At 38.2% G+C, this 19,490-nt stretch overlaps 1 protein-coding gene across 1 annotated transcript; it reads left to right on the forward strand.

Annotated features, from left to right (window-relative positions):
* The first annotated feature begins 2,218 nt into the window (after window positions 1-2,218).
* On the forward strand, window positions 2,219-19,213 carry plekhd1 (pleckstrin homology domain containing, family D (with coiled-coil domains) member 1). The gene is made up of 13 exons (XM_041971500.1): window positions 2,219-2,373; window positions 4,861-4,954; window positions 5,122-5,211; window positions 6,527-6,603; window positions 6,803-6,894; window positions 6,986-7,038; window positions 7,097-7,191; window positions 7,284-7,377; window positions 9,188-9,402; window positions 11,889-12,021; window positions 12,319-12,463; window positions 13,864-14,007; window positions 18,240-19,213. The coding sequence occupies exons 1-13, from the start codon at window positions 2,219-2,221 to the stop codon at window positions 18,395-18,397; spliced, it is 1,545 nt and encodes a 514-aa protein (XP_041827434.1). The 3' UTR covers window positions 18,398-19,213.
* The last annotated feature ends 277 nt before the right edge of the window (window positions 19,214-19,490 follow it).

A 19,490-nucleotide genomic window follows, 5' to 3' on the forward strand; every position in this document is an offset into this window, starting at 1 on the left:
TGAGCATGTTTAATGCCATAGTAGAAACCTGAACTACAAAAACCCCATTCTAAAACACACTGAGCACTGTTCAAAAATGTATATACAACAGAATGCAATGATTTGTAAAGCTCATAAACCCATACTTTGTTCCCAGTATAGCTTCCCCTCTTCTTTAAACAACTATCTGTAAATATCTGGGAAGTGAGGAGACCAGTTGCTGGAGTTTTAGGAGAGACCATTCTAGTCTGATGCAGGATTCTAGCTGCTCAACAGTCCTGGAGCTTTGTTGCCAGGTTTTTGGTTTCATGATGCTCCAAATGTTTTTTACTTGTAAAAGATCTGGACTGCAGGCAGGCCAGTTCAGCACCCAGACTTCTCCTATGAAGCCATGCTGTTGTGATGGATGCAGTATGTGGTTTAGCATTGTCTTACTGAAATCTGCAAGGCCTTCCCTGAAAGAGACATCTGGATGGGAGCAGATGTTGCTCTATAACCTCTATGTGCTTTTCAGCTTTGATGGAGCTTCACAGATGTGTAAGCTGCTTACACATGGAACTCTATACCATCATAGATATAGGCTTTTAGAATTGTATGCTGATAACAAGCTAGATAGCTTCCTCTCCTCTTTAGTTTGCGGGTCTATAGTTTCCAAAATAAATTTTACATTTTTGATTCGTCTGACCACGTAACATCTTTCCGTTTTTTGCCTCAGACCATTTTAAATGAGAGGACAGCAGCTTTTCTGTATCATGTTCACACATGGCTTCTTCCTTGCATGATAAAGCTTTAATTTGTGGATTACACAGTGATCTGTACTCACAGACTGATTTCTGGAAGTGTTCCTGAGCTCATGCCCAAAGTTCAGTTTTCTTTTGGCCTTGTCCCGTGTGCACAGTGATTCCTCCAGATTATCAGAATCTTTTGATGACACAAAATGTAGATGGTGGGATATTCAAAGTCTTTGCAAATTTTTTGTAATTGTTGAGTTTTTTGTTTGTTTTTTTTTCTTTTCCTTTTTAGACAAAGGTTTTTGCTGGTTGGTGAATGTGTATCTTTCTTTACTGAGAGGCTCTACTTCTCTGAAATGCTCTTTTTATTCTCAGTCATGTAGCTGACCTGTTACCAATTAAACTAATTGGCTGTCAAATGCTCCTCAAGTTGCTTTTTATTTGCACCATTTACTTTTCTAGCCTTTTGATGCCCCTATTCCAACTTTTTTGAGACGTGTTGAAGCTATAAAATTCAAAACAAGCTAATATTTTTCATGAAACGATAAATTGTCTCAGTTTCAAAGTCTGGTGTTATTTATGTTGCAGTGGAAATGTCATGTGGGTTTATGAGATTTGTAAATCATTCTGTTTTCATTTACATTTTACAAAGCCTCTCCAGTTGGGGTTGTAATCGTCATGATCTACGTCTTTTGAACACATTGTGGTCTTTTGAATTAAACGTGGGGGGAGGGAAATACCCTGTCAGGGTTGTTTGGTGCATTTAAACTCGAAAAGCCCTTCAGGCTCAGGATTTTCCCATTTTGGCTGTTGAAGCTGAGCCGTTATTTTTGTAATCTGCTGTCCATCCACTCTGACACATGTGCTGTAAATTAATCTGATCCCCGTGACACTAAAGCTGCATGTTAGCTTCTCTCACTCCCCATCCTCTTTACTAGAAAGTTTTTTAGCCACGCCTATTCCACAGATGTCCCCCTAATTTACTGTAGAAGTAAGAGATGAAGGGAGTGAAAGAAGGAAGGATGGATGGACAGATGGATGAATGGAGGGAGGGAGGGAGGGAGATACCAGAGTGTTCATACCTGCCAAGAGCTGGAGTCTGCTGTTTGTTGAGAGTGCTGTAATCTGAATAACGGCTTTTACTGGCTGAAATATATCGACCGGCTTCAGATTTAGCTATTCATTCCTAAAGCTTCGCTTCCTCCCTCTCTCCCTCTCTCTGCCATCCTGCTTTCATCCTTGTTCATCAGTTCCATCAGTCCTCCAGCTGATGAACATATTGGCAGCTGCATCATTCCACCCTGCTGAGTTATTGGGATTTGTTTGCTACTGTTTCTGCCTGAAGCTGTTGGTGCCTGCAGCACCTCTGTGTGTGTGTATATGAGTGTGTATTGGCTGATGTTGGGCTAATTGTAATTGACTTACTGGGTTGTGGTTTATTTTTTTAATTCTATTGATATATTTTTTTTAACTGGCCCTGCATCCCAGGGCAAGGGAACCCAGTGAGGATGTTTTCATCTTCATCCAGAAACTCACTATTGTCACCCTGGTCGTCCATGGAGCAGCCGGACGGTGAAGGGCTGGACATCAGCACCAAAGTGCAGCTGCATGGAGTGCTGTGGAAGAGGCCCTTTGGACGGCCATCAGCCAAGTGGTCCCGCAGGTGAGATGAGTGTGACATCTGTCTTTAGTCAGTTTTTTATCTTACTTAAAAGTATAAATTCTGTATATATTCTACCTTTGAGCATCTAAACAGCTTTCTGATGGACCTAAACAGAAGGTTAAAGTTAGAAAAAAATCTGTTCTTCTGTCGTCTTTAAAAAGTATTTTCTTCTAATGGCAAGTTTTTGTTTATTTTATTATTTACTTCAAAATTATTTTGAAAATTGTGAAGTTATGTTTTCCCAATAGGTATCAAAGACTCAACTAAAATGTTAATATTTTGTGCAATACATTTAAAAATGAAAATAAATGAAAACTACTTCATTAATTAATAAGCAAATTACAATTACATTATTTTAAAACACTGTTAAAATACTGATTTTTCATTTTGCACTAACAACTTCAAAAACTATTTCTCTACTTTTCTCAGAGCGGAAACTACTTAAATTTCTTTACATCTCTCACAGAAAACATCTCTTATCACATATCCTTGATAATATCACAAATATCTTTTCATTTTAAGTCATTATAATTGTGAGTTACTGTGTGTTTAATGTTCACTGATTAGCTGCTTGCTTGGATTTATGTACAAACCTTGAGATGACCTTTTATGTACTCATATCTAGAGCTACAGCTATAAACATCAATGTTATCATCCATCCATTTATTGTATAAACTCATTTGTTCTGATGCAGGATTGCAGGGGGCTGCAGCAAAGCAATAAAAGAAGAATGAAAAATAATAAAAAATAATAGTTATCAACTCCCCCACTCTAATCTACCCTAGCTCCAACCCACTTCCAAGCACAAAGCCTTAAATATAAAGTGGCCAAAATCAAATAAACACACAAACAATTAAAGAAAGTAGTGATGTTTAAAGAGAAAAAAACTAAATTGTACAATTCTAAAATCCTAAACAAGTACTATTTGAATAATGAATAAAATAAAACTAAATACAAGAAATTTAAAAATGTATTTTCGTTTCAGGCTAAAAGCAGAAAGAAATAAACAGACTAAAGTAAATGAAAGGAATGAAAGGAAAATAACTCAGTAAGTTAAATAATATTCAATTAAGAAAACATAGCTATACTGTATTATATATGAGGTGATATATTATTATGTGATAAACTGGTAGTCTGAATATGTATGTGTGTATACAAATATATATGGAAGAGAAATTATTTTATGTGTTATATGTCAATAAAAGTGGATGCATAGTAAAAGTTATATTGATAAGAATATTGGTAATATGTAAACATATAACGTCACAACAAAAGATGACTAGGAAGGGGTGGGAGTAACAAAAAGTGTATACTTCTTCCCACTCCTTTTTCGAACCTGTTAACATTTTGATTTGTACAAGCAATGTGTTTTGGTTTTCTAAAGAATTGTTTTCTCTTGTTTTGAAACATATTTTTATTTTATATTTTTATTTTTTGTTCGAAATAAATTTGTTCATTCATTCATTCATAGACAAAAAAAAAGCTGCGATAGAATTATAAGTATACACCAAGAGTTTAAAAAGCTTAAATTCATGACTATGCAAATCTGAAATATCTGTAGTTATATTATACCTTTTAAATGTAGAAATCTTGTGACTTAAATCAGCCATTTCTCTCGTCATTTGATCAATCAGGGCCAAATATGTGGTGTTACGGTGCTACTACATACCACAGAGGAAAAGCACTAATTAATGCATCAGTGTCTGTGTCACCTTGAATAGAGCATTTGTCTCAGCATGATGAGTAAATAATTTCTGGCACTGCCACAGTGGCCATGACCTTCTGTGAGCAGCTGCCTAACGCTTCAAAAACTGATGCTCATAAAATAAATGATGGTTGCAGGGAAAATGCACAGCAGGTTTAGATAGCTAGGTAGAGGGATGGATGGAATCAACACATTAGGGAGAAAACAATAAACTTTCTACATAGAAGATGATACCAAAAACAGGAGGACTCCTTCAGCAGAAAAATCATTCCACACACAACTTAAAACACATGATGGACAACCGGAAAAGCTCAAGATGAAGATGACGTGGACAGATCTGAAATGAGAAGAGCATGTAAAACAGTCCAAGAATCTCATAACTACTAACCTCTTACAGGAAAACCTTTAACAGATTCTTTAACAAGCAAAAATCCTTCAAACATCAACAGAAATATTAATTGCTTGTTAAAAAAAGAATAATTTAAATGCCTTCTTTAATGTTATTTCATATCTTAAAAGTAGTTTTCAAATTAACTTAACTTTTCAGTGATGCAAAAGAAGAAGATGCAGCACCTACTTCTTGTTATAGACTTTTTGAATATTATGTACTCATTTATTAGGGAAATCTTGCCAAAACATAATCTTTATAAACAAGGACCTCCACTTTGAGCTGACCTGTGACAATATCCTCATTCACATGATGCACCAAGTAAAGTTGCAGTGATATGTCATAAACACAAGGTCCACTCATTGCTGCTTTTATTGTCTTCCTCGGTACAAAGATTCTTCATCATCAAAGACAGCTTCTTGCTCTACTATGCAGAGAGCGAGAAGAGAAACTTTGAGACCAACAGGTACTTCAACATCCATCCCAAGGTGAGCTGCTGAAATGAATATTTATACCTTTTTTGGCAAAATGCTGTATTAAGGAAGAAATAAACCAGATTTGTGATAGTTTTCCATTATATTGTTGTTAAGATGTTTTGTAGAGAATTAAGCTGATCTTAACTTCTTGGATTTAATTATTATTTTCCATTTCTTAGGGAGTCATTCCTCTGGGAGGATGTGTGGTGTCAGCGAATGAGGCCATGGGGATGCCCTTTGCCATTGTGGTTAACCTGGAAGATTTCTCTGTAAGAGCATGTCCCCCCCCCCCCTATGTAAAGTTTTCTCTGCTACATTCTAATATAATAGGCAAGGAGAAGTCTGGCATGGCTGTAAAAATACCTGCCAGATTTTTGTGGGGTTCCTCAGGGATCCGTTCTTGGCCCTGTTTTGTTCTCCCCATATATCCTGTTCTATCTTTATGTGGATGATATTCAATTTTACTCATCCGTGAAGGCTGGAGACCTCTGAAATGTTGCCACTTCACCCGACTGTTGAGACAAAATTAATAATTAGAAGTCTTAAGACTTCTTAAGACTTCTCCTTAAGACCCTATAACACCATTGTCATGTCACTACACTAGCATCCAGTCAAATTCAGGATCCAGTTCAAAATCTTCCTTTTCACCTATAAAGCCCTCAACAGTCTGGTGCCAAGATACATTTGTAAACTATTAACTTCTCATGCTACTCTCAGACCTCTGTGGTCTTCTGATCAAGATCTGTTAAAGGGTCCTTGCTCTCAACTGAGAACTCGAGGGAACTGTTTGCAGTCCTGGGTCCCAGTCTATGAAACAGTTTTCCTCTGGGTATTAGATCTGGGGCTTTTCTGGGTGTTTTGTCACAACTAAAGACCCATCTTTTCTCAGTATGTTTTATGTCTGACTATACAGAGTTTTATGCTTTAGCTTTGCACTTTTTTTGCTTTGCATTTGTGTTTAGTTACCACCTGAAAAAGCAGATTTGGACAGTTATTGATGCAGTAAAAAACCTTCAAGAGTGAGTTGCTCTATACCAAACAGTAAACAAACATTACTAGAAATTTGCAGGTGAGCAAAACTGATAATATGACGGCTGGTGGAGACCAAATCTAATATGAAAGACATTAGTACAAAATATTCCCTTAAACAGTGTTGGGGTAAAACTACTTGGACAGGCAGAAAACTCACAAAATTGATGAAAAATGGCAAAAGGTTTTAAGAAGAAATTAGCTCATTTTGTATCTTATAACCACAAAGATGTGTGTATTTAGCCTAATCGTGCAATCCCTTTCAGGGTTAGGTCATCTATGAGCTTGATTCCAGTGATTGTCAGAGGAGTACAGATTCACAGGTAACCTTAAATGAATGCTGCAGACCATCTAGTCAGTTAGAGCTGAGGAAACCTCTTAAATCACAGATAAAACTTCTTGAAGAACCTCATACAAATCAGACAGCAAATGGGATGCACAACTATCAGTGTTTATCATCTCAGGAGCCCAAAGATAGAAACCCAATGTGTGTTTTACCAGCTGAACCATTACTGACATGATGCTGTTGTAAATTACGGTACGTCCATCCCCCAGGGTACCATAGTACTGGCTGCTGAGTCTGTGAAAGAGCAGCTCCAATGGATGGAAATGCTCCAGGACTCAGGGAAAGTGTGAGTATTTTTTTTATATATATATCTCATGCTGCTCTTCTAACAGAACTAAACATATGTAAGATAAATCTTTTAGTGCAGAGGAATTTCTTTAAAAAAACAGGCTCCTTTCTGTAGCTATACATTTTAAACCTGTTTGGAAAGTCTTAATGTTTTAAAAATCCCAGAGTTTACTCAAATGACTGCATCTAACCAATAGTACGTGGAAAAACGCTCAGCTTGGGGAGGCTATGATTGAGAGTCTGGAGGCTCAGGGACTGCAGCTGGCCAAAGAGAAGCAAGAATACCTCGGTAAACAAAAGAAAGGTCACCTGAATAAATTAGTTTTATGAAAGATAATAAACAGGGGCAGGTTTAATTAAATGTGTTCATTTTTCTTCAGATAAGCTAATGGAAGAGACAGAGGAACTTACACATCAAAGGGCACAGAGAGAGGTGAGACTCTAGGTTTTTTATTGTAAAAAATTAACACTAAAATAATAACTGTCTGCAGGAGTTGGAGCGGCTGAACCAAGTCCTGGAGGAGGAGAAAATGAAATTTGAAGAGGTGGTGCTGGAGCTGAAAGCAGAGCAGGAGCACATCAAACTGTAAAAACTCATCTATGTTCTATTGGTACCCACCAGTGCTAATATTGCTGCTGTGAGTTTAAGCTTTGTTTTTTGTTGTGATTTGATGGCAGAGACCTGGACGGCACATCTCAGTCCCTGAAAAATGTCGAGCAGGAAAAAGAAGAGCTGAGCTGCTTGACAGTTACACTTCAGAAGTCTATCGAGGTATTCAACGTTTCCAACCACAGACTTTTGTTAACTCTGCATCAGTTTTGTGCAAACCCCTTCTTGTGTGTGTGTGTGTGTGTGTGTGTGTGGATGGTCATATGTCAGCTGCTGATATAAACAGGCTTCTGCTAATTTATTAAAAGCTTGTCATTAATGAAGCTCCTCATGGACAGGAATTACATTATAATCAGAAAAAAACTCTGGCTTTCAGGGTAGAGTAGTCTTCTCCACTGGAAGGTTGGTAGTTAGATCCCAAGCTTCTCCCCAGTGAAAGGGTACCAGGGCAAGATACTAATCCATAAAGTTTCCCTGATATGCTCATTAATGTGATTGTAGAGACAAAAAGGGCTGCATATATGAAATAAGAAGAGCTAGTTTAGTATTTAGTGAATGGGAGAATGAGACACACATTGTTTGGTGTTTTGTTGAACCTAAACAACGCTAAAAGAGTGTTTTATAAGGGCAACCATTTACCATTTCTGGATGAGATTTCCTATTTGAAAGGAAATATAACTGAGGATGGCATTGATCCACTTATATAACTCTTGACAACAAGACTACAGAAGATTACAATGTCAAGGAATTAACATAATTTAAGTTACCCCTTACTAAATTAATACACTGAATAGTCATTTACAGTCTTTACTAGAAAATATGCATGAATCTAATAACTTAAAGAGCCTCCTCTGGTAGCAACAACCTTTACCAGATTTTTTCCTGTTGCTCAGAAATCTTAAACTTTGGTCCTCAAGTGCCACTGTCTGACAGGTTTAGATGGTTCCCTGCTCACACACCTGACTGAAATGAAATGGATCCAACAGCTTGTTGTTAGGATCTGAACAATGACCTATTAACCAAAGTTTGAGATCCCTGCTATAGGTATTGAGATTTGCACATGGATGAAGTTTAGACCTATCTACATAAACATTTCAGTTTATTGCCTGATGATAGACTGACAAAATGTCCATGGTGTACCCTGCCTCTCGTCTGACAGCAGTTTGTATAGGCTCCCCTTAACCTTGCATTAAACATGTATGGATGGATGGATGGATGGATGGATGGATGGATGGATGGATGGATTCCAGTTTATTAATACTTCCAGAATTTTTTCATATTAAGCTTGGAGATCAAAACTCTGACTTTGCCATTCAAAAACTGGAACTTTCTTCTTTTTTAAATGACTGCAGTTGTTGATTTACTCGTATTATCTGGTTTATTATCTTGTTGCATCACTCCATCTGTCTTAAGCTTCAAGCTAACTGGTATTCTATTGAAGGATTTTCTGTAATAATTTTTTTCAATCATTTTCTGAATGATGACGAGGTATGCAGGCTCTAAGTTCCAAATCATGATGCTGCTTTCAGTTAAACTTTTGTCACATTTATTTGCAAAATAAATAAATTTCCCTAAAGTGATGAAGGACATCCAGAAGGTTTACAAAATTGCCATAGTGCTACAATCCCACTGACAGGTTTCTTTTTTGGTGTTTTTCCTATTATAACTTTTTTTGTGCGGTGTTTTTCTTAAAGAGCATGCACATACTGAGAATTTACCAAAGATGCTGTTTTGCCATTATTATTGGACTCATTTTGACCTCTTTCTGGACTTGATGTTGTACCTAGATAGTGGTTTTTGTCAACCCACACATGTACAACAAGGGAGGATTATAACAAAGTGGAATTTCCTCCATTTAGAGGCAATTTGTTTATTTGTGAGTTGCAAACATATTGTTATAAAATTCTCCCATGAGCTTTTAAAATCTAAATAACTAAATGTAATCTGATCAATCCTGTTCCTGCTGCTTCAGGAGCTCTCCCAAGAGAAACAGCGAAGACTGGAGCAGCTGGGAGTGAAGGAGCAGGATGACAAGAAGGTGGAGGTAGTGGAGGAGAATTCTGAGCTGAGCTACAAGAAATCTGAGGATGGAGAAGAGCTTGAAGATCAAGAACTGCTGCAGGATTTGCGACACATTGAGGAGCAAATGAAGATCCTGCTGAAGGAGAAGGAGCAGGCTGATGAGAAGTGAGTCCTGAGAGAAAAACCAGTATCCCCACTAAACTCAGACAAGGATTAACAATCCAACAGTTCTTTTACTCTTACATAATTTCAGAAGCTATGAAGGTATTTTGTTAAAGTAAGAAAAATCACATGTTTAAATACAAGTTAAGCATTTTTACAATATGAGGAATCCTGTTTTGTGCCTGTCTTCTATAAAGATATAACTATGTGATTAAAAACTTTGAAGCAAAAAATCAAAGACAACACAGGTTCACGTAATCACACTGTATTTTAGATTATATAAGCAACTGTGTATTAGATTATAGCCTATAGTGTAAACTTCCATGCTAATGGTACAGAGGATGTAACAACTAGTGGAAAATGTGTATTGATTCCAAAACAACCAGTACATTGATTAGGTGCATTAAGTGGGATATTACAGGCTGCTGTTATTGACTTTGAAGCACTAATGTTCAGTTACGAGTGCTGAAACATGCAGTCCATAACAGTGGGTTTCCATGAGCTCTCTCTTCCTCTCAGTTACCCTGAGGCTGCATCATATGGACAACCTGCAAAATAACCAGACAAAACTCCCACAAGAAAAACAAAATCATGTTGATCCTCACCTGCACTGTGAGACAATATGCATGAAACACCTACCACTAAAATGGGTTTTAATAAGCAACTCTATCTGTGTCTTAGATTCGGTTAAATTAGTTTATTTTATTGACATTATGTTTACAAAGAACAAAAAAAAAAAATCCCTAAAATTCCGTAAATGAATAAAGTAAATTGTGTAGCTGAAACTCAGACTTTGCATCAACATTTACTATATAATCTGATATCTTACAGCATTGAATATACAAAATAATCAAGATATTGACAAAGATAAAAAAAAAAACTAATATATTTTTAAACAGCAATTATTTGGTAGAATTTATCATAAAGAAGTTTTGTTTTATTATTTTCTTTTAGATTTTTTTGAATACTTAATTTTGAAATGATCCTGTTGTCTGTTCAATCTGACACTTAAACAAAAAGCATATAAAAAATATTTATAAAGCTTTCTTCTACACATGTTGGAAAGTTTTCTTAAATGCAACAAAAAAACCTTTTAATTAACAGATATAAATACAATGGAAATCATTTCAATATCTTTGTTGCATTTGGGAAACAAACAAATCTTAAATTTAAATTAATAATTTGTGAAGTGAGGATACTAGCTATTGCTGTTTTTCATATGAATCTATTCTTGCTCAGTACAAGATTTTATCTTCTCTATTTGTTTTAGTCTGATTTATCACCTTATGATGCTGGATACTTTTTCAAGAGACTGCAGGCAGATGACTCAAACACACACAATTTGTCCATTAATGGCATACAAAACAAAGTCAGGCTTTGTTCTGCTGACATAACAACAAACCTTCTGGAAGAAGACATCGCCAAATTATCTTTACCTATATGCTGGACACTGATGAGCTGGTGTTTATAACACTACTTGCTTTATAACAGCCTGGACAGTTTTCCTTTTTTTGCTTTGTAAAACCAAAAGTCTTCTTCAGCAGCTCAAACATGGACTCATCTAACCACTGAACACATGTCCACTATCTTTCTTATCGTCTGAGATTTCTGATATATCTCTGGATGCAGCATCTGACTATGCTGAGTAACAATTCTAAGGCCACATGGCTTGGAAGGATTTTGATCATGATATCCATGCCACCATATTGATCACTGGTGTGATCAATATAGTGGCGCCACATAATATTATGAGCAGTAGAAACTAAAGAGCTTTGTCTTTAGTTTGTTTGTATTTTTAAACCAAACTGTCTATTCTGACTGAATTAGGTTCAAAGTGGTGAACCATGATCTTATTGTTGTTTTAAAAGACTAAACCTTTTGGTGAATATACCTTTGATACCCAATTGTGACACCCTCACCAGTCCAGAACTCTGTTACTTATATAATCAGTAACTTTCCTGTCGTTCTTTGCTTCTTTCATGATTTTTTTGAGTTTGTTGCTGGAGTGAAATTTTAAATTTATTGATGTTTCTGAAAACATTGAAACACTTAAGTGAAGACACTAAAATAATTTCCTTTGCTCAAATTTAACAAATGACAGATTAAGATTTTTTTGTGCATTTTCAAACATCTCCCATCTTTTGTTTTTATTTATTTATTTATTTATTTATTTATTTGTTTGTTTGTTTGTTTGTTTGTACAATTATGACATTTGAATTCTGAAATTTGACAAATGTGTCCTGTGAAGCTAAAAAATGAAGCATGACACCAATCACTGAAACTCAAGCCTGAAACAAAGGTGACAGGATCCTCTGTTGTACTAACAATTTTTAAGAAAATTCCCATTTTTTTCTGCACTAAAACTGTCTAATGTTAATGCTTCAAAGCTCTAAAAGAGTTGTTGTAAAATGCAAAATTTGGGTAAGAGTATGCAGAGTGTTTTTAGGTGTGCTCTGTATTTAATGTTTAACTGCATTGTTTTGGTTCAGGCTCTGGGAGAATGAGCAGCGGGCTAAAGACCTGCAGCAGGAGAGGGAGTACTACTCATCTCAGGCTCAGACGCTGCAGCAGTCGCTCTCTCAGCTCACAGTGGACAAGCAGCAGACTGAGGCTGAGCTCAAGGTAACACAGCATGACTCAGCTGATTCCAGGCTGCAGTTACACAACAAGACACCTTATTGAAGGTTGCTGCATGAATCTGCTGACAGATTTTTAAAAAATGTGTTTTACTTGCATTGGAAATTTCCTTTTAATGCATTTTGTCCACACAAATACATCTGATTAAAATGAGAACCAAGGCTTAATTAGAAAAGTTACACTCCTATGCATCCCATTAGCTCAGGTCCATAGGGATATTTTGGACTGAAACAAACCTCAGTTGGCAATTATCCTGTTCGAGTTTTCCTGTCTGTGTTACAGGCGGAGATTGAGTCTCGGGTGGAGCTGGAGCAGAGGTTGAAGCAGGCAGAAGAGGCTCTGCAGGACCTGGAGAAAGGCCTGAATTCACTGGAACGAACCAAAGAGCGAGATGAGAAGATGAAGGGGGATGTCACGCAGCTGAGGAGTAAGCACATTTGCTAATACCACCTGTTGAACTGCTGACCATGTGCTGAAGTGTAAGAGAACCTGATTTGTGAGTTCTGTTGTTTCTAGCCTGTCAGAACCAGGAAAGGCAAGGCATGTTTATTTCTGTGGCACATTTCATGTACAAGACATGTGTTTTAAAACATTAAAAGCATTACAGAGGTGTGCAGAAGAAGCATTACAAATAATATAAACTAATATAAAAAGAAATAAAATCATATTAAGACATAAACAAAACTGTATGTAAATAATAAAATCATATAAAATAACTAAATTAAAACGATTAAAAGCAATAAACCATCTAGATAGATTAAAAGATACTGGGCAAAACTCATAGCTGCATGAGAGAAAAATGATTTTTTTTTTTAACCTGGATTTTAAACTATCCACATTTGGTGAAAGTTTATTCCCCACTGGCAGTTTATTCCACTTGCTGTATGTTTAGTCTGGACTCTGGTCTGGACTTGCTGACCTGAGTCTTTGGATCTAAGAGCTCTGCTAGGTTTATATTCTCCGAACAGATGACAGATGTATTCTGTGATTTGTAAACTATCAGCAGGGTTTTAAAAGCTATTCTGTGATGTGTTCAGATCTACTTGGTCAGTGATTTTAAAAGACCACAGCAGATGTTAGTGCTGACCTTCTTGGAAGGTAAATAGCAAATGTACTTATATCTTCTCTTTGCTACTCGACAGAATAATCTCCGTTTTGTCTTCATTTAAATGTAGAAAATTCTCTCTCATCCAGTTGTTTTTTTTCATTTATTTTTTTTGCTCCAGATAAAGGTTGAAGATCCCTTTAAAATCTCCATCTATTAACAGTAGTTGGGTTTCCATGGCTGCTTTTGAAAGTCATTTACGATAAACAGATGAATGGAAATAGAATAAAGAATTGAAAAAAACATCACCTAGGCAAAAAATTTAAACACTAATTTAAGATGGTTTTATTCCCAATAAATAACATTGCAAATTTTGAAATGATGTAAAATGATGTAACTTTGTCAAGGCTTTGTAAACCACTTTACATCAGTTGGTTAGAATCTGTTTCTGTTATGGAGGTAAATTAAAGCTAACCGGCATTGTTGCCAAGTCTGCTTGTTTCAAACAACTTTGGGTTTGTTTTTCTGTAAAGTCGCTTGGAAATATTACCACTTGTGGGCTTTTGTGCTTGTCCTGCATCCTTTATAAAGGAAGTGGAAAATATCCTTCATATATATATATTCAGACATCTTGATTAGAATAAATTATTTTCCTACTTCATAAATAAAATAGTTTTCTCACAGTTTATGGATGGATCTGCAACTGTTAGGGATTTTACATGACAATTTATGACCATCAAAACATTCACATGTATCATCAGTTCGTGTGTGTGTTTGTCCAGAGTTCTTTGAGGAGTGCATCTGCGCAGCAGAGATTGAGGCAAAGCTTCCTGCAATAATGAAGAACGCTGTGTATCTTCACAAAGCTGCTGCACGAAGAATCAAAAGCTGCAGAATCCAAAGGAGAGCCTCTAGACACCACTGGTGTAAGTCTGTGCATTGCATGCTGATAATTACAACACCCAATCCAGCATAAGTTTTATAACAAGATAACAGTTTTTATTTAAATCTTTTACTTTTATTACCATGCAATGTTTAATGTCTAAATATATACTCAAAAATGATTTAGTTCTGATTCTGTTTCAATTTCGGTTTCAGTTCAAAGTTACATGTTTGAAAGAAGGAATTCACATTCTCTGTTTTCATATTTTGAATGTTGTGATGATGTCCACCCCCTGACTCTTTAGAGGATTCCTTTGACTATATGGTCAAAAATGATCTCTTCCTTTCTTTTAAAAAGAGAAAGGATGGGATGGAAGAAGACCCAAGCCTCTGGGCATCCGTGCACAAGATGCATTTCTGCATGTTTTTAACAGAATTTTGCTTTTTGCTACTCCTGTCCCACTCATGTTTATTTAATTTTTACCGGATTCACCAACAAATGATCAGGTGCAAGAGTTAAAAGTACACAGTTTGGTTCAGAATTAATGTACACGATTAGATCTAAATGTTAGAAAAGCATTATTGGACAGGGGCACAAACTGCATGTTTAGAGCTTTACAAGCACATAAAAAAATGTTGATTTTCAGCAAAGCTAAGAAGCAAAAAATGTCTTAAAAATGTTTTTTTTTTTGCTGGTTTAAAAATAGAGATGATCACATATTGGAAGCATATTTTAACTCTGATCTGTTTTTTTTGTTATAAAGTATTCATATTTCCCATTTCCCCCACATTACTCAAAACATTTACCTTTTATTGCGTCTCTATTTTTGCTGTAAATGGTGGATTATATTGTGAAAAAAGTTAATCTAAGTAGGTTCAGTTGCATAAATATCTAACATGAAAAATTATGTAGTTGTATCAATTCTGGTTTCTCTATTTGCTGCAACTTTGTTATTAATTTTAGCATTAGAAACAGGATTTTAATTATTGCAGCTGTAGATGAATCACTACCAGTGACCAAAACTGCAAAACTTTACAATGAAATCACATCAAGATTCAGGTTCTTTTCTTCCTTTTTTTTCCTGATGAATGAGTAAAACAATTTAAAAATGTTGGGAGTCTTAAAGGGGTCGTCACCTGGTTTTTTCATGTATCCACTGTCCTCTAAGTGTCTTCAAATATTTTTTTGAAAACTTAAAAAAAAACAAAAACAAACAAACAACAACAGCAAAACAAATCTAACATAGAGCTTATTCTGACCTTTTGCTCACACCACAACTTTGTCTCGCGAGAGTTCATGCAAGTTTTTGACTAATGTTGATGAAATGCACGCTGATTGGCCACAGAGACGCCAGAGTCGGAAGGGGGGCTGGCCCAGTGCCAGGTGCGTGTGTGTCACGTTACAACTGAGCCATGGTTTTGTTCCAACCTGCGTGGTGCGGTATTTTATACCGGGAACGTGTCAGGTATGGAGCGCCCACGAGTGCAGTCCACCGCAAGATCATGAAATCACAGGAGAAGTGGAGAATCACAAGATTCTCAAGAAGACAACAAGAACCCAAATTTCCCTGAGGACTCTCCAAAGGGATTAATAAAGTATTTCTATTCTATTCTATTCTATTCTACATTGCAGGGGGTTAAACTTTTGGGCTCGTCCCATTAGCGTTAGCATTAGTGTTAGCTCACTAGTGTTAGCTCATTAGTGGCGGCTCACTGGCTGTGGTCCCTGAGTGGCCCGGTCGTGGAGGGCGGCCTCTCCTGGCCTGTCTTGCCTGTCTTGCCCTGGGGGGCCTCCTGGGGAGCAGGGGTGCCTAATGCCACTAGAGGCTCATCATCCAGGGGGAAGTTTGCTTCCCTCTGGACGTACATCCCCGGACCCCTCTTACTTCCTGCTCTCTCTGTCTCACACACACACACACACACACACACGTAGGGAGTTGGGAGGCGTGGAGCCATGCGGAGTGGAATGGAGGAGACCATTCAGTGGTCTCCTTGGATGCACCCCGTGGCGACTCGCCTCTCAGTTTTAATTGCACCAAGACACCAAAACACAAGAAACACAACACACAAACAACACCTGGGGGGCATGGCATGCGGTGCATGTCGGGCGGGGCCACTTAGGTGGCCCGGCTCCCGGCTCATTGCGGTCACTGCCCCTCAATTTTAATTGCACACAACACACACCACGTCAGGAGCGGGGAGGGAGAGGGTATTGGGGACCTCTCACACCCCTGTTCCCCCTGTGTGTGACCGGGGGCAGGCTGGGGGGAGGTGGTTGCCCAGGGGCCGGGTCCCGGGGTGGCTGCGCTGATGGGCTGCTGGCTCTGTGGGTGTTGGGTCAAGGGGGGGGTGCTTGGGGCTTGCTGTTCTCTGGTCCGCCTGGGGTGTCCCCCACGGGGCATGGTGGGTGGGTTGTGTGTGGCGTGACTGTGTGGTCGTGAGTGATTGTGGGTGCGGCGTGGGGGAGGGTGTGAGTGTGGGGTTATATAGGGTGCAGGTGGGGAGTGGGGGGAGGGGGCACCCTGGTTCCCGGGGTGTGCGGCTGGAACATCGGGGTGTGTGCTGGCCTGCACCGGGTGGCTGTCTGGGGGGGCCTGGTCCTCCTAGGCATGTTGCGGGCCCTCTGCCTTTGGGGGGGTGGGGCTGCCGCCTCTGGGCTCCTGGGGCCCTGGGCCCTTCGCTTGGACTGCCCTGGGTAGCCGGTCCCTGGCGGGGCCGGCGGCTGCTGATCTTGGCCCACTGGGACCTGTGCCCCGGGACTGTGGGGGGCTCTTGCTGGGGCTCTCCTCTGCTGCCCTTCGGGTGGTGCTGGAGTCATCTTCGTGGTGGGGTGGCTTGGGTTGGTGCTCTGGGTCTGCTGCTGGGGGCCCGGGCCTCTGGCTCTGGTCTGCCTCTGGCCTCCGTGGAGGCGTGGTCGCATTTGCACGATCTCACTCATCACTCTTCATCACTGATCACTCCTTGTTTCTCATGCTCTGCATGCTGACACAGTCACTGAGTTGTCCAGTGGGTTTTAATACTAAGTGATCTTTTTTTTTTTTTTTTATTATTTTTCCTGTGAGTTAGTATCTGGTTGCTAGTTTTTTTCTGTGTGTGTTTCTGCCTTTGTAAAAGTTGTAGGAAATTTTCTGGTGTGTTCATGTACAGGTGTAACAGTTTGTTGTTTGTTGTCTGGTGATGGTGTTGATTGAAGGGTCGTTTTCCTTCTGTCTGTGATCTTTTTGTCTCTTTTCTTCTTTCCCTTTTGCTGTTTTTGTTATTTTCCATCTTTTTCTGTCCCCTCCGGTCAGGTCCAGCAAGATTACATAGATTCCGTGATTCAAAGTAAATAAATAAATAAATTAATCACATTATCAAGAGGAGCCTTACCCATAGGCCTCCCCTTGGCAGAGCAAATTTGTTCAGCACGATACAGCACCAGATTATCATTTTGCTTGCTATGATGCTGGACAGGACAAGTTAAAAAAAATAAAAAGCATTAGTGTTAGCGTTAGCTGCGTCAGCAGTAAAGCATGACTTTATATATTACATCATTCCACGGGGGCTGCCCTATTCAAATAGCCTCCTATGATGACAAAATCACAGGAGCAAATTAAAGTCACCTGATTGAGAGTTTACCCTTGTTGGCAATCTGCTGTGAACAAAGGGCCCAGACAGAAAAACTCGACCGTCTTCAAAAGAAAGGTTTTCAGGGAAGTTAACACTTTGCTCCAACACCAATACACGTGTTTTAACTTGAAAAAGTGCAATTTCCAGGTGATGACTCTTTTAAGAACTTAGTTCACAGTTGTCCGATCTGCTTTACATGAACACTTTTGATCCAATCGAATGTCCAGTTGGAATAAAAATGCGTCATGTAAACACCTTAGCTTCTCTAATCTGCCTTTATAGGAATGAATATTCAATCCTATCAAGATGGATGGTTTTAACCTTTCCATGATCTGATCAACAGGAAAAAATAACCATGTATAAACTCATTTTGATTTATTTATTGGAAGGATTATTTAGCATCTCAACTATCATAAGGCTCTAAACGAGTTGTTTGTGCAGATATTTAAGTTTGATAAAATCTTTTTCTTCATCATTTTCTTCATCTGAATTAGTTCACAATGTGCATTTCAAAATTATTATATCTGTATTCAGTTTTTCCATCATCATCGGATCAGTTTTTATCCTGCGTCCATGTAAGCTGTCAGCTGGAATCTCTGATCAGATCGATTTCAGTCAGATACGTGAAATAATTGTCCATGTAAATGTAGTTATTGTCTCTGTGTAGTAAAACACTCCAGGTCGTTTGCTGTAGCCAACGACGACGACGACGACATGGAGGAGCTGCGAGCGACTGCCCGAAGGCTGACCTCTGACAGCAGCTTCAGAGAGAGCGTCTACAAGATCATCACTCGCAAGGACTCCACAAGCAAATCGCAGGATTGAGCCAATATTTATAACTTAAAATGGAGGTTCTACAGCAGTTGCTGAGAGTTTTGTGGTTAAAGAAATTATAGAAAATATTATCTACAAGTAACACGTTATTTTTTCTCATCTGCCCAGAGCTGGCATGCTTGAGATTGTGTTTTTTAATGTGTCATTATTTTGAGATAGCAAGTTAAATATCTCATTATCTTAAGATAACAAGGATTGTTTCTCAATCTAACTTTTTGATCTTTAAAAACTAAGATAAAACAAAGAAGTCTTTCTTTGGCAGACTATAAAAAAACATAGCCAGGAAGTAAACAGAATAACTTCCTGTTGAGGATTCTGACCATGTGCAACAGTTGTCAATTAAATTGGTGCTAATTTCTTATTTTCCAGCCCATCTTGATCACCTCATGTTATTAGAAAAACAAAACTCATGATAAACAGTTACAGTAGTTGGTTATCAGGAGAAAAAAAGGCCTTTTTGTCTAGATAGAGAGAAAAATTAACTTGTTATGTGAAAATGGGCTTTGTGATCTAAAGATAACTGAACAATTAACTCATGATCTTAAAGGTGCAGTGTGTAACAAATAGTCATTAAAAACTATGTTTCTAATGATAACTAATCACTTTATTCAATAAATGTTTTTATTCTTTTAGTATGAGCTATTTATAACTACTTGTTGTGGGTCCACATACATGGCAGCTGCCATATTTGTGCAACCATTTTACTATGGTGTCTCTTAACAGACAAACAACTTCATGTGTGACGTAAGAACCCTCTGAGCTTTAAAATTGCAGTACCAGCTTTGTTTGATAAGAGCTAGAGCACTGTTTGGGATAAGTAACGCCTTACAAGGACCATAGAAGAAGACAGTACAATTACACAATGTTGAAGTAGTTACCTGTGGTGCAGTCATCCCTGAGGCCACATGAGCTAGAGAATTTTGACCACTGACAGCCACCGTCCATTCACAACTGTGCTTTGAGTTTGAAGTCATTTCTATGCCCTACTCCACCAGTAGATGTCAGTAATTCTTACACACTGCACCTTTAAGAAAACAGCATTCACAGTAATTATGCTGCTGTCATCGTCTGTGGTATTTGTAGC

The sequence above is a fragment of the Melanotaenia boesemani genome, chromosome 20, assembly GCF_017639745.1.
Source record: "Melanotaenia boesemani isolate fMelBoe1 chromosome 20, fMelBoe1.pri, whole genome shotgun sequence".
NCBI lineage: Eukaryota > Metazoa > Chordata > Actinopteri > Atheriniformes > Melanotaeniidae > Melanotaenia > Melanotaenia boesemani.

Bases quoted from the DNA above. Each gene is read 5' to 3' on its own strand.
- plekhd1 (XM_041971500.1), top strand. From the start codon at position 2,219: ATGTTTTCATCTTCATCCAGAAACTCACTATTGTCACCCTGGTCGTCC. The intron at 5,212-6,526 runs GTAAGAGCATGT...TCCATCCCCCAG, and splicing joins TTAACCTGGAAGATTTCTCT to GGTACCATAGTACTGGCTGC. The intron at 12,022-12,318 runs GTAACACAGCAT...TCTGTGTTACAG, and splicing joins AGACTGAGGCTGAGCTCAAG to GCGGAGATTGAGTCTCGGGT.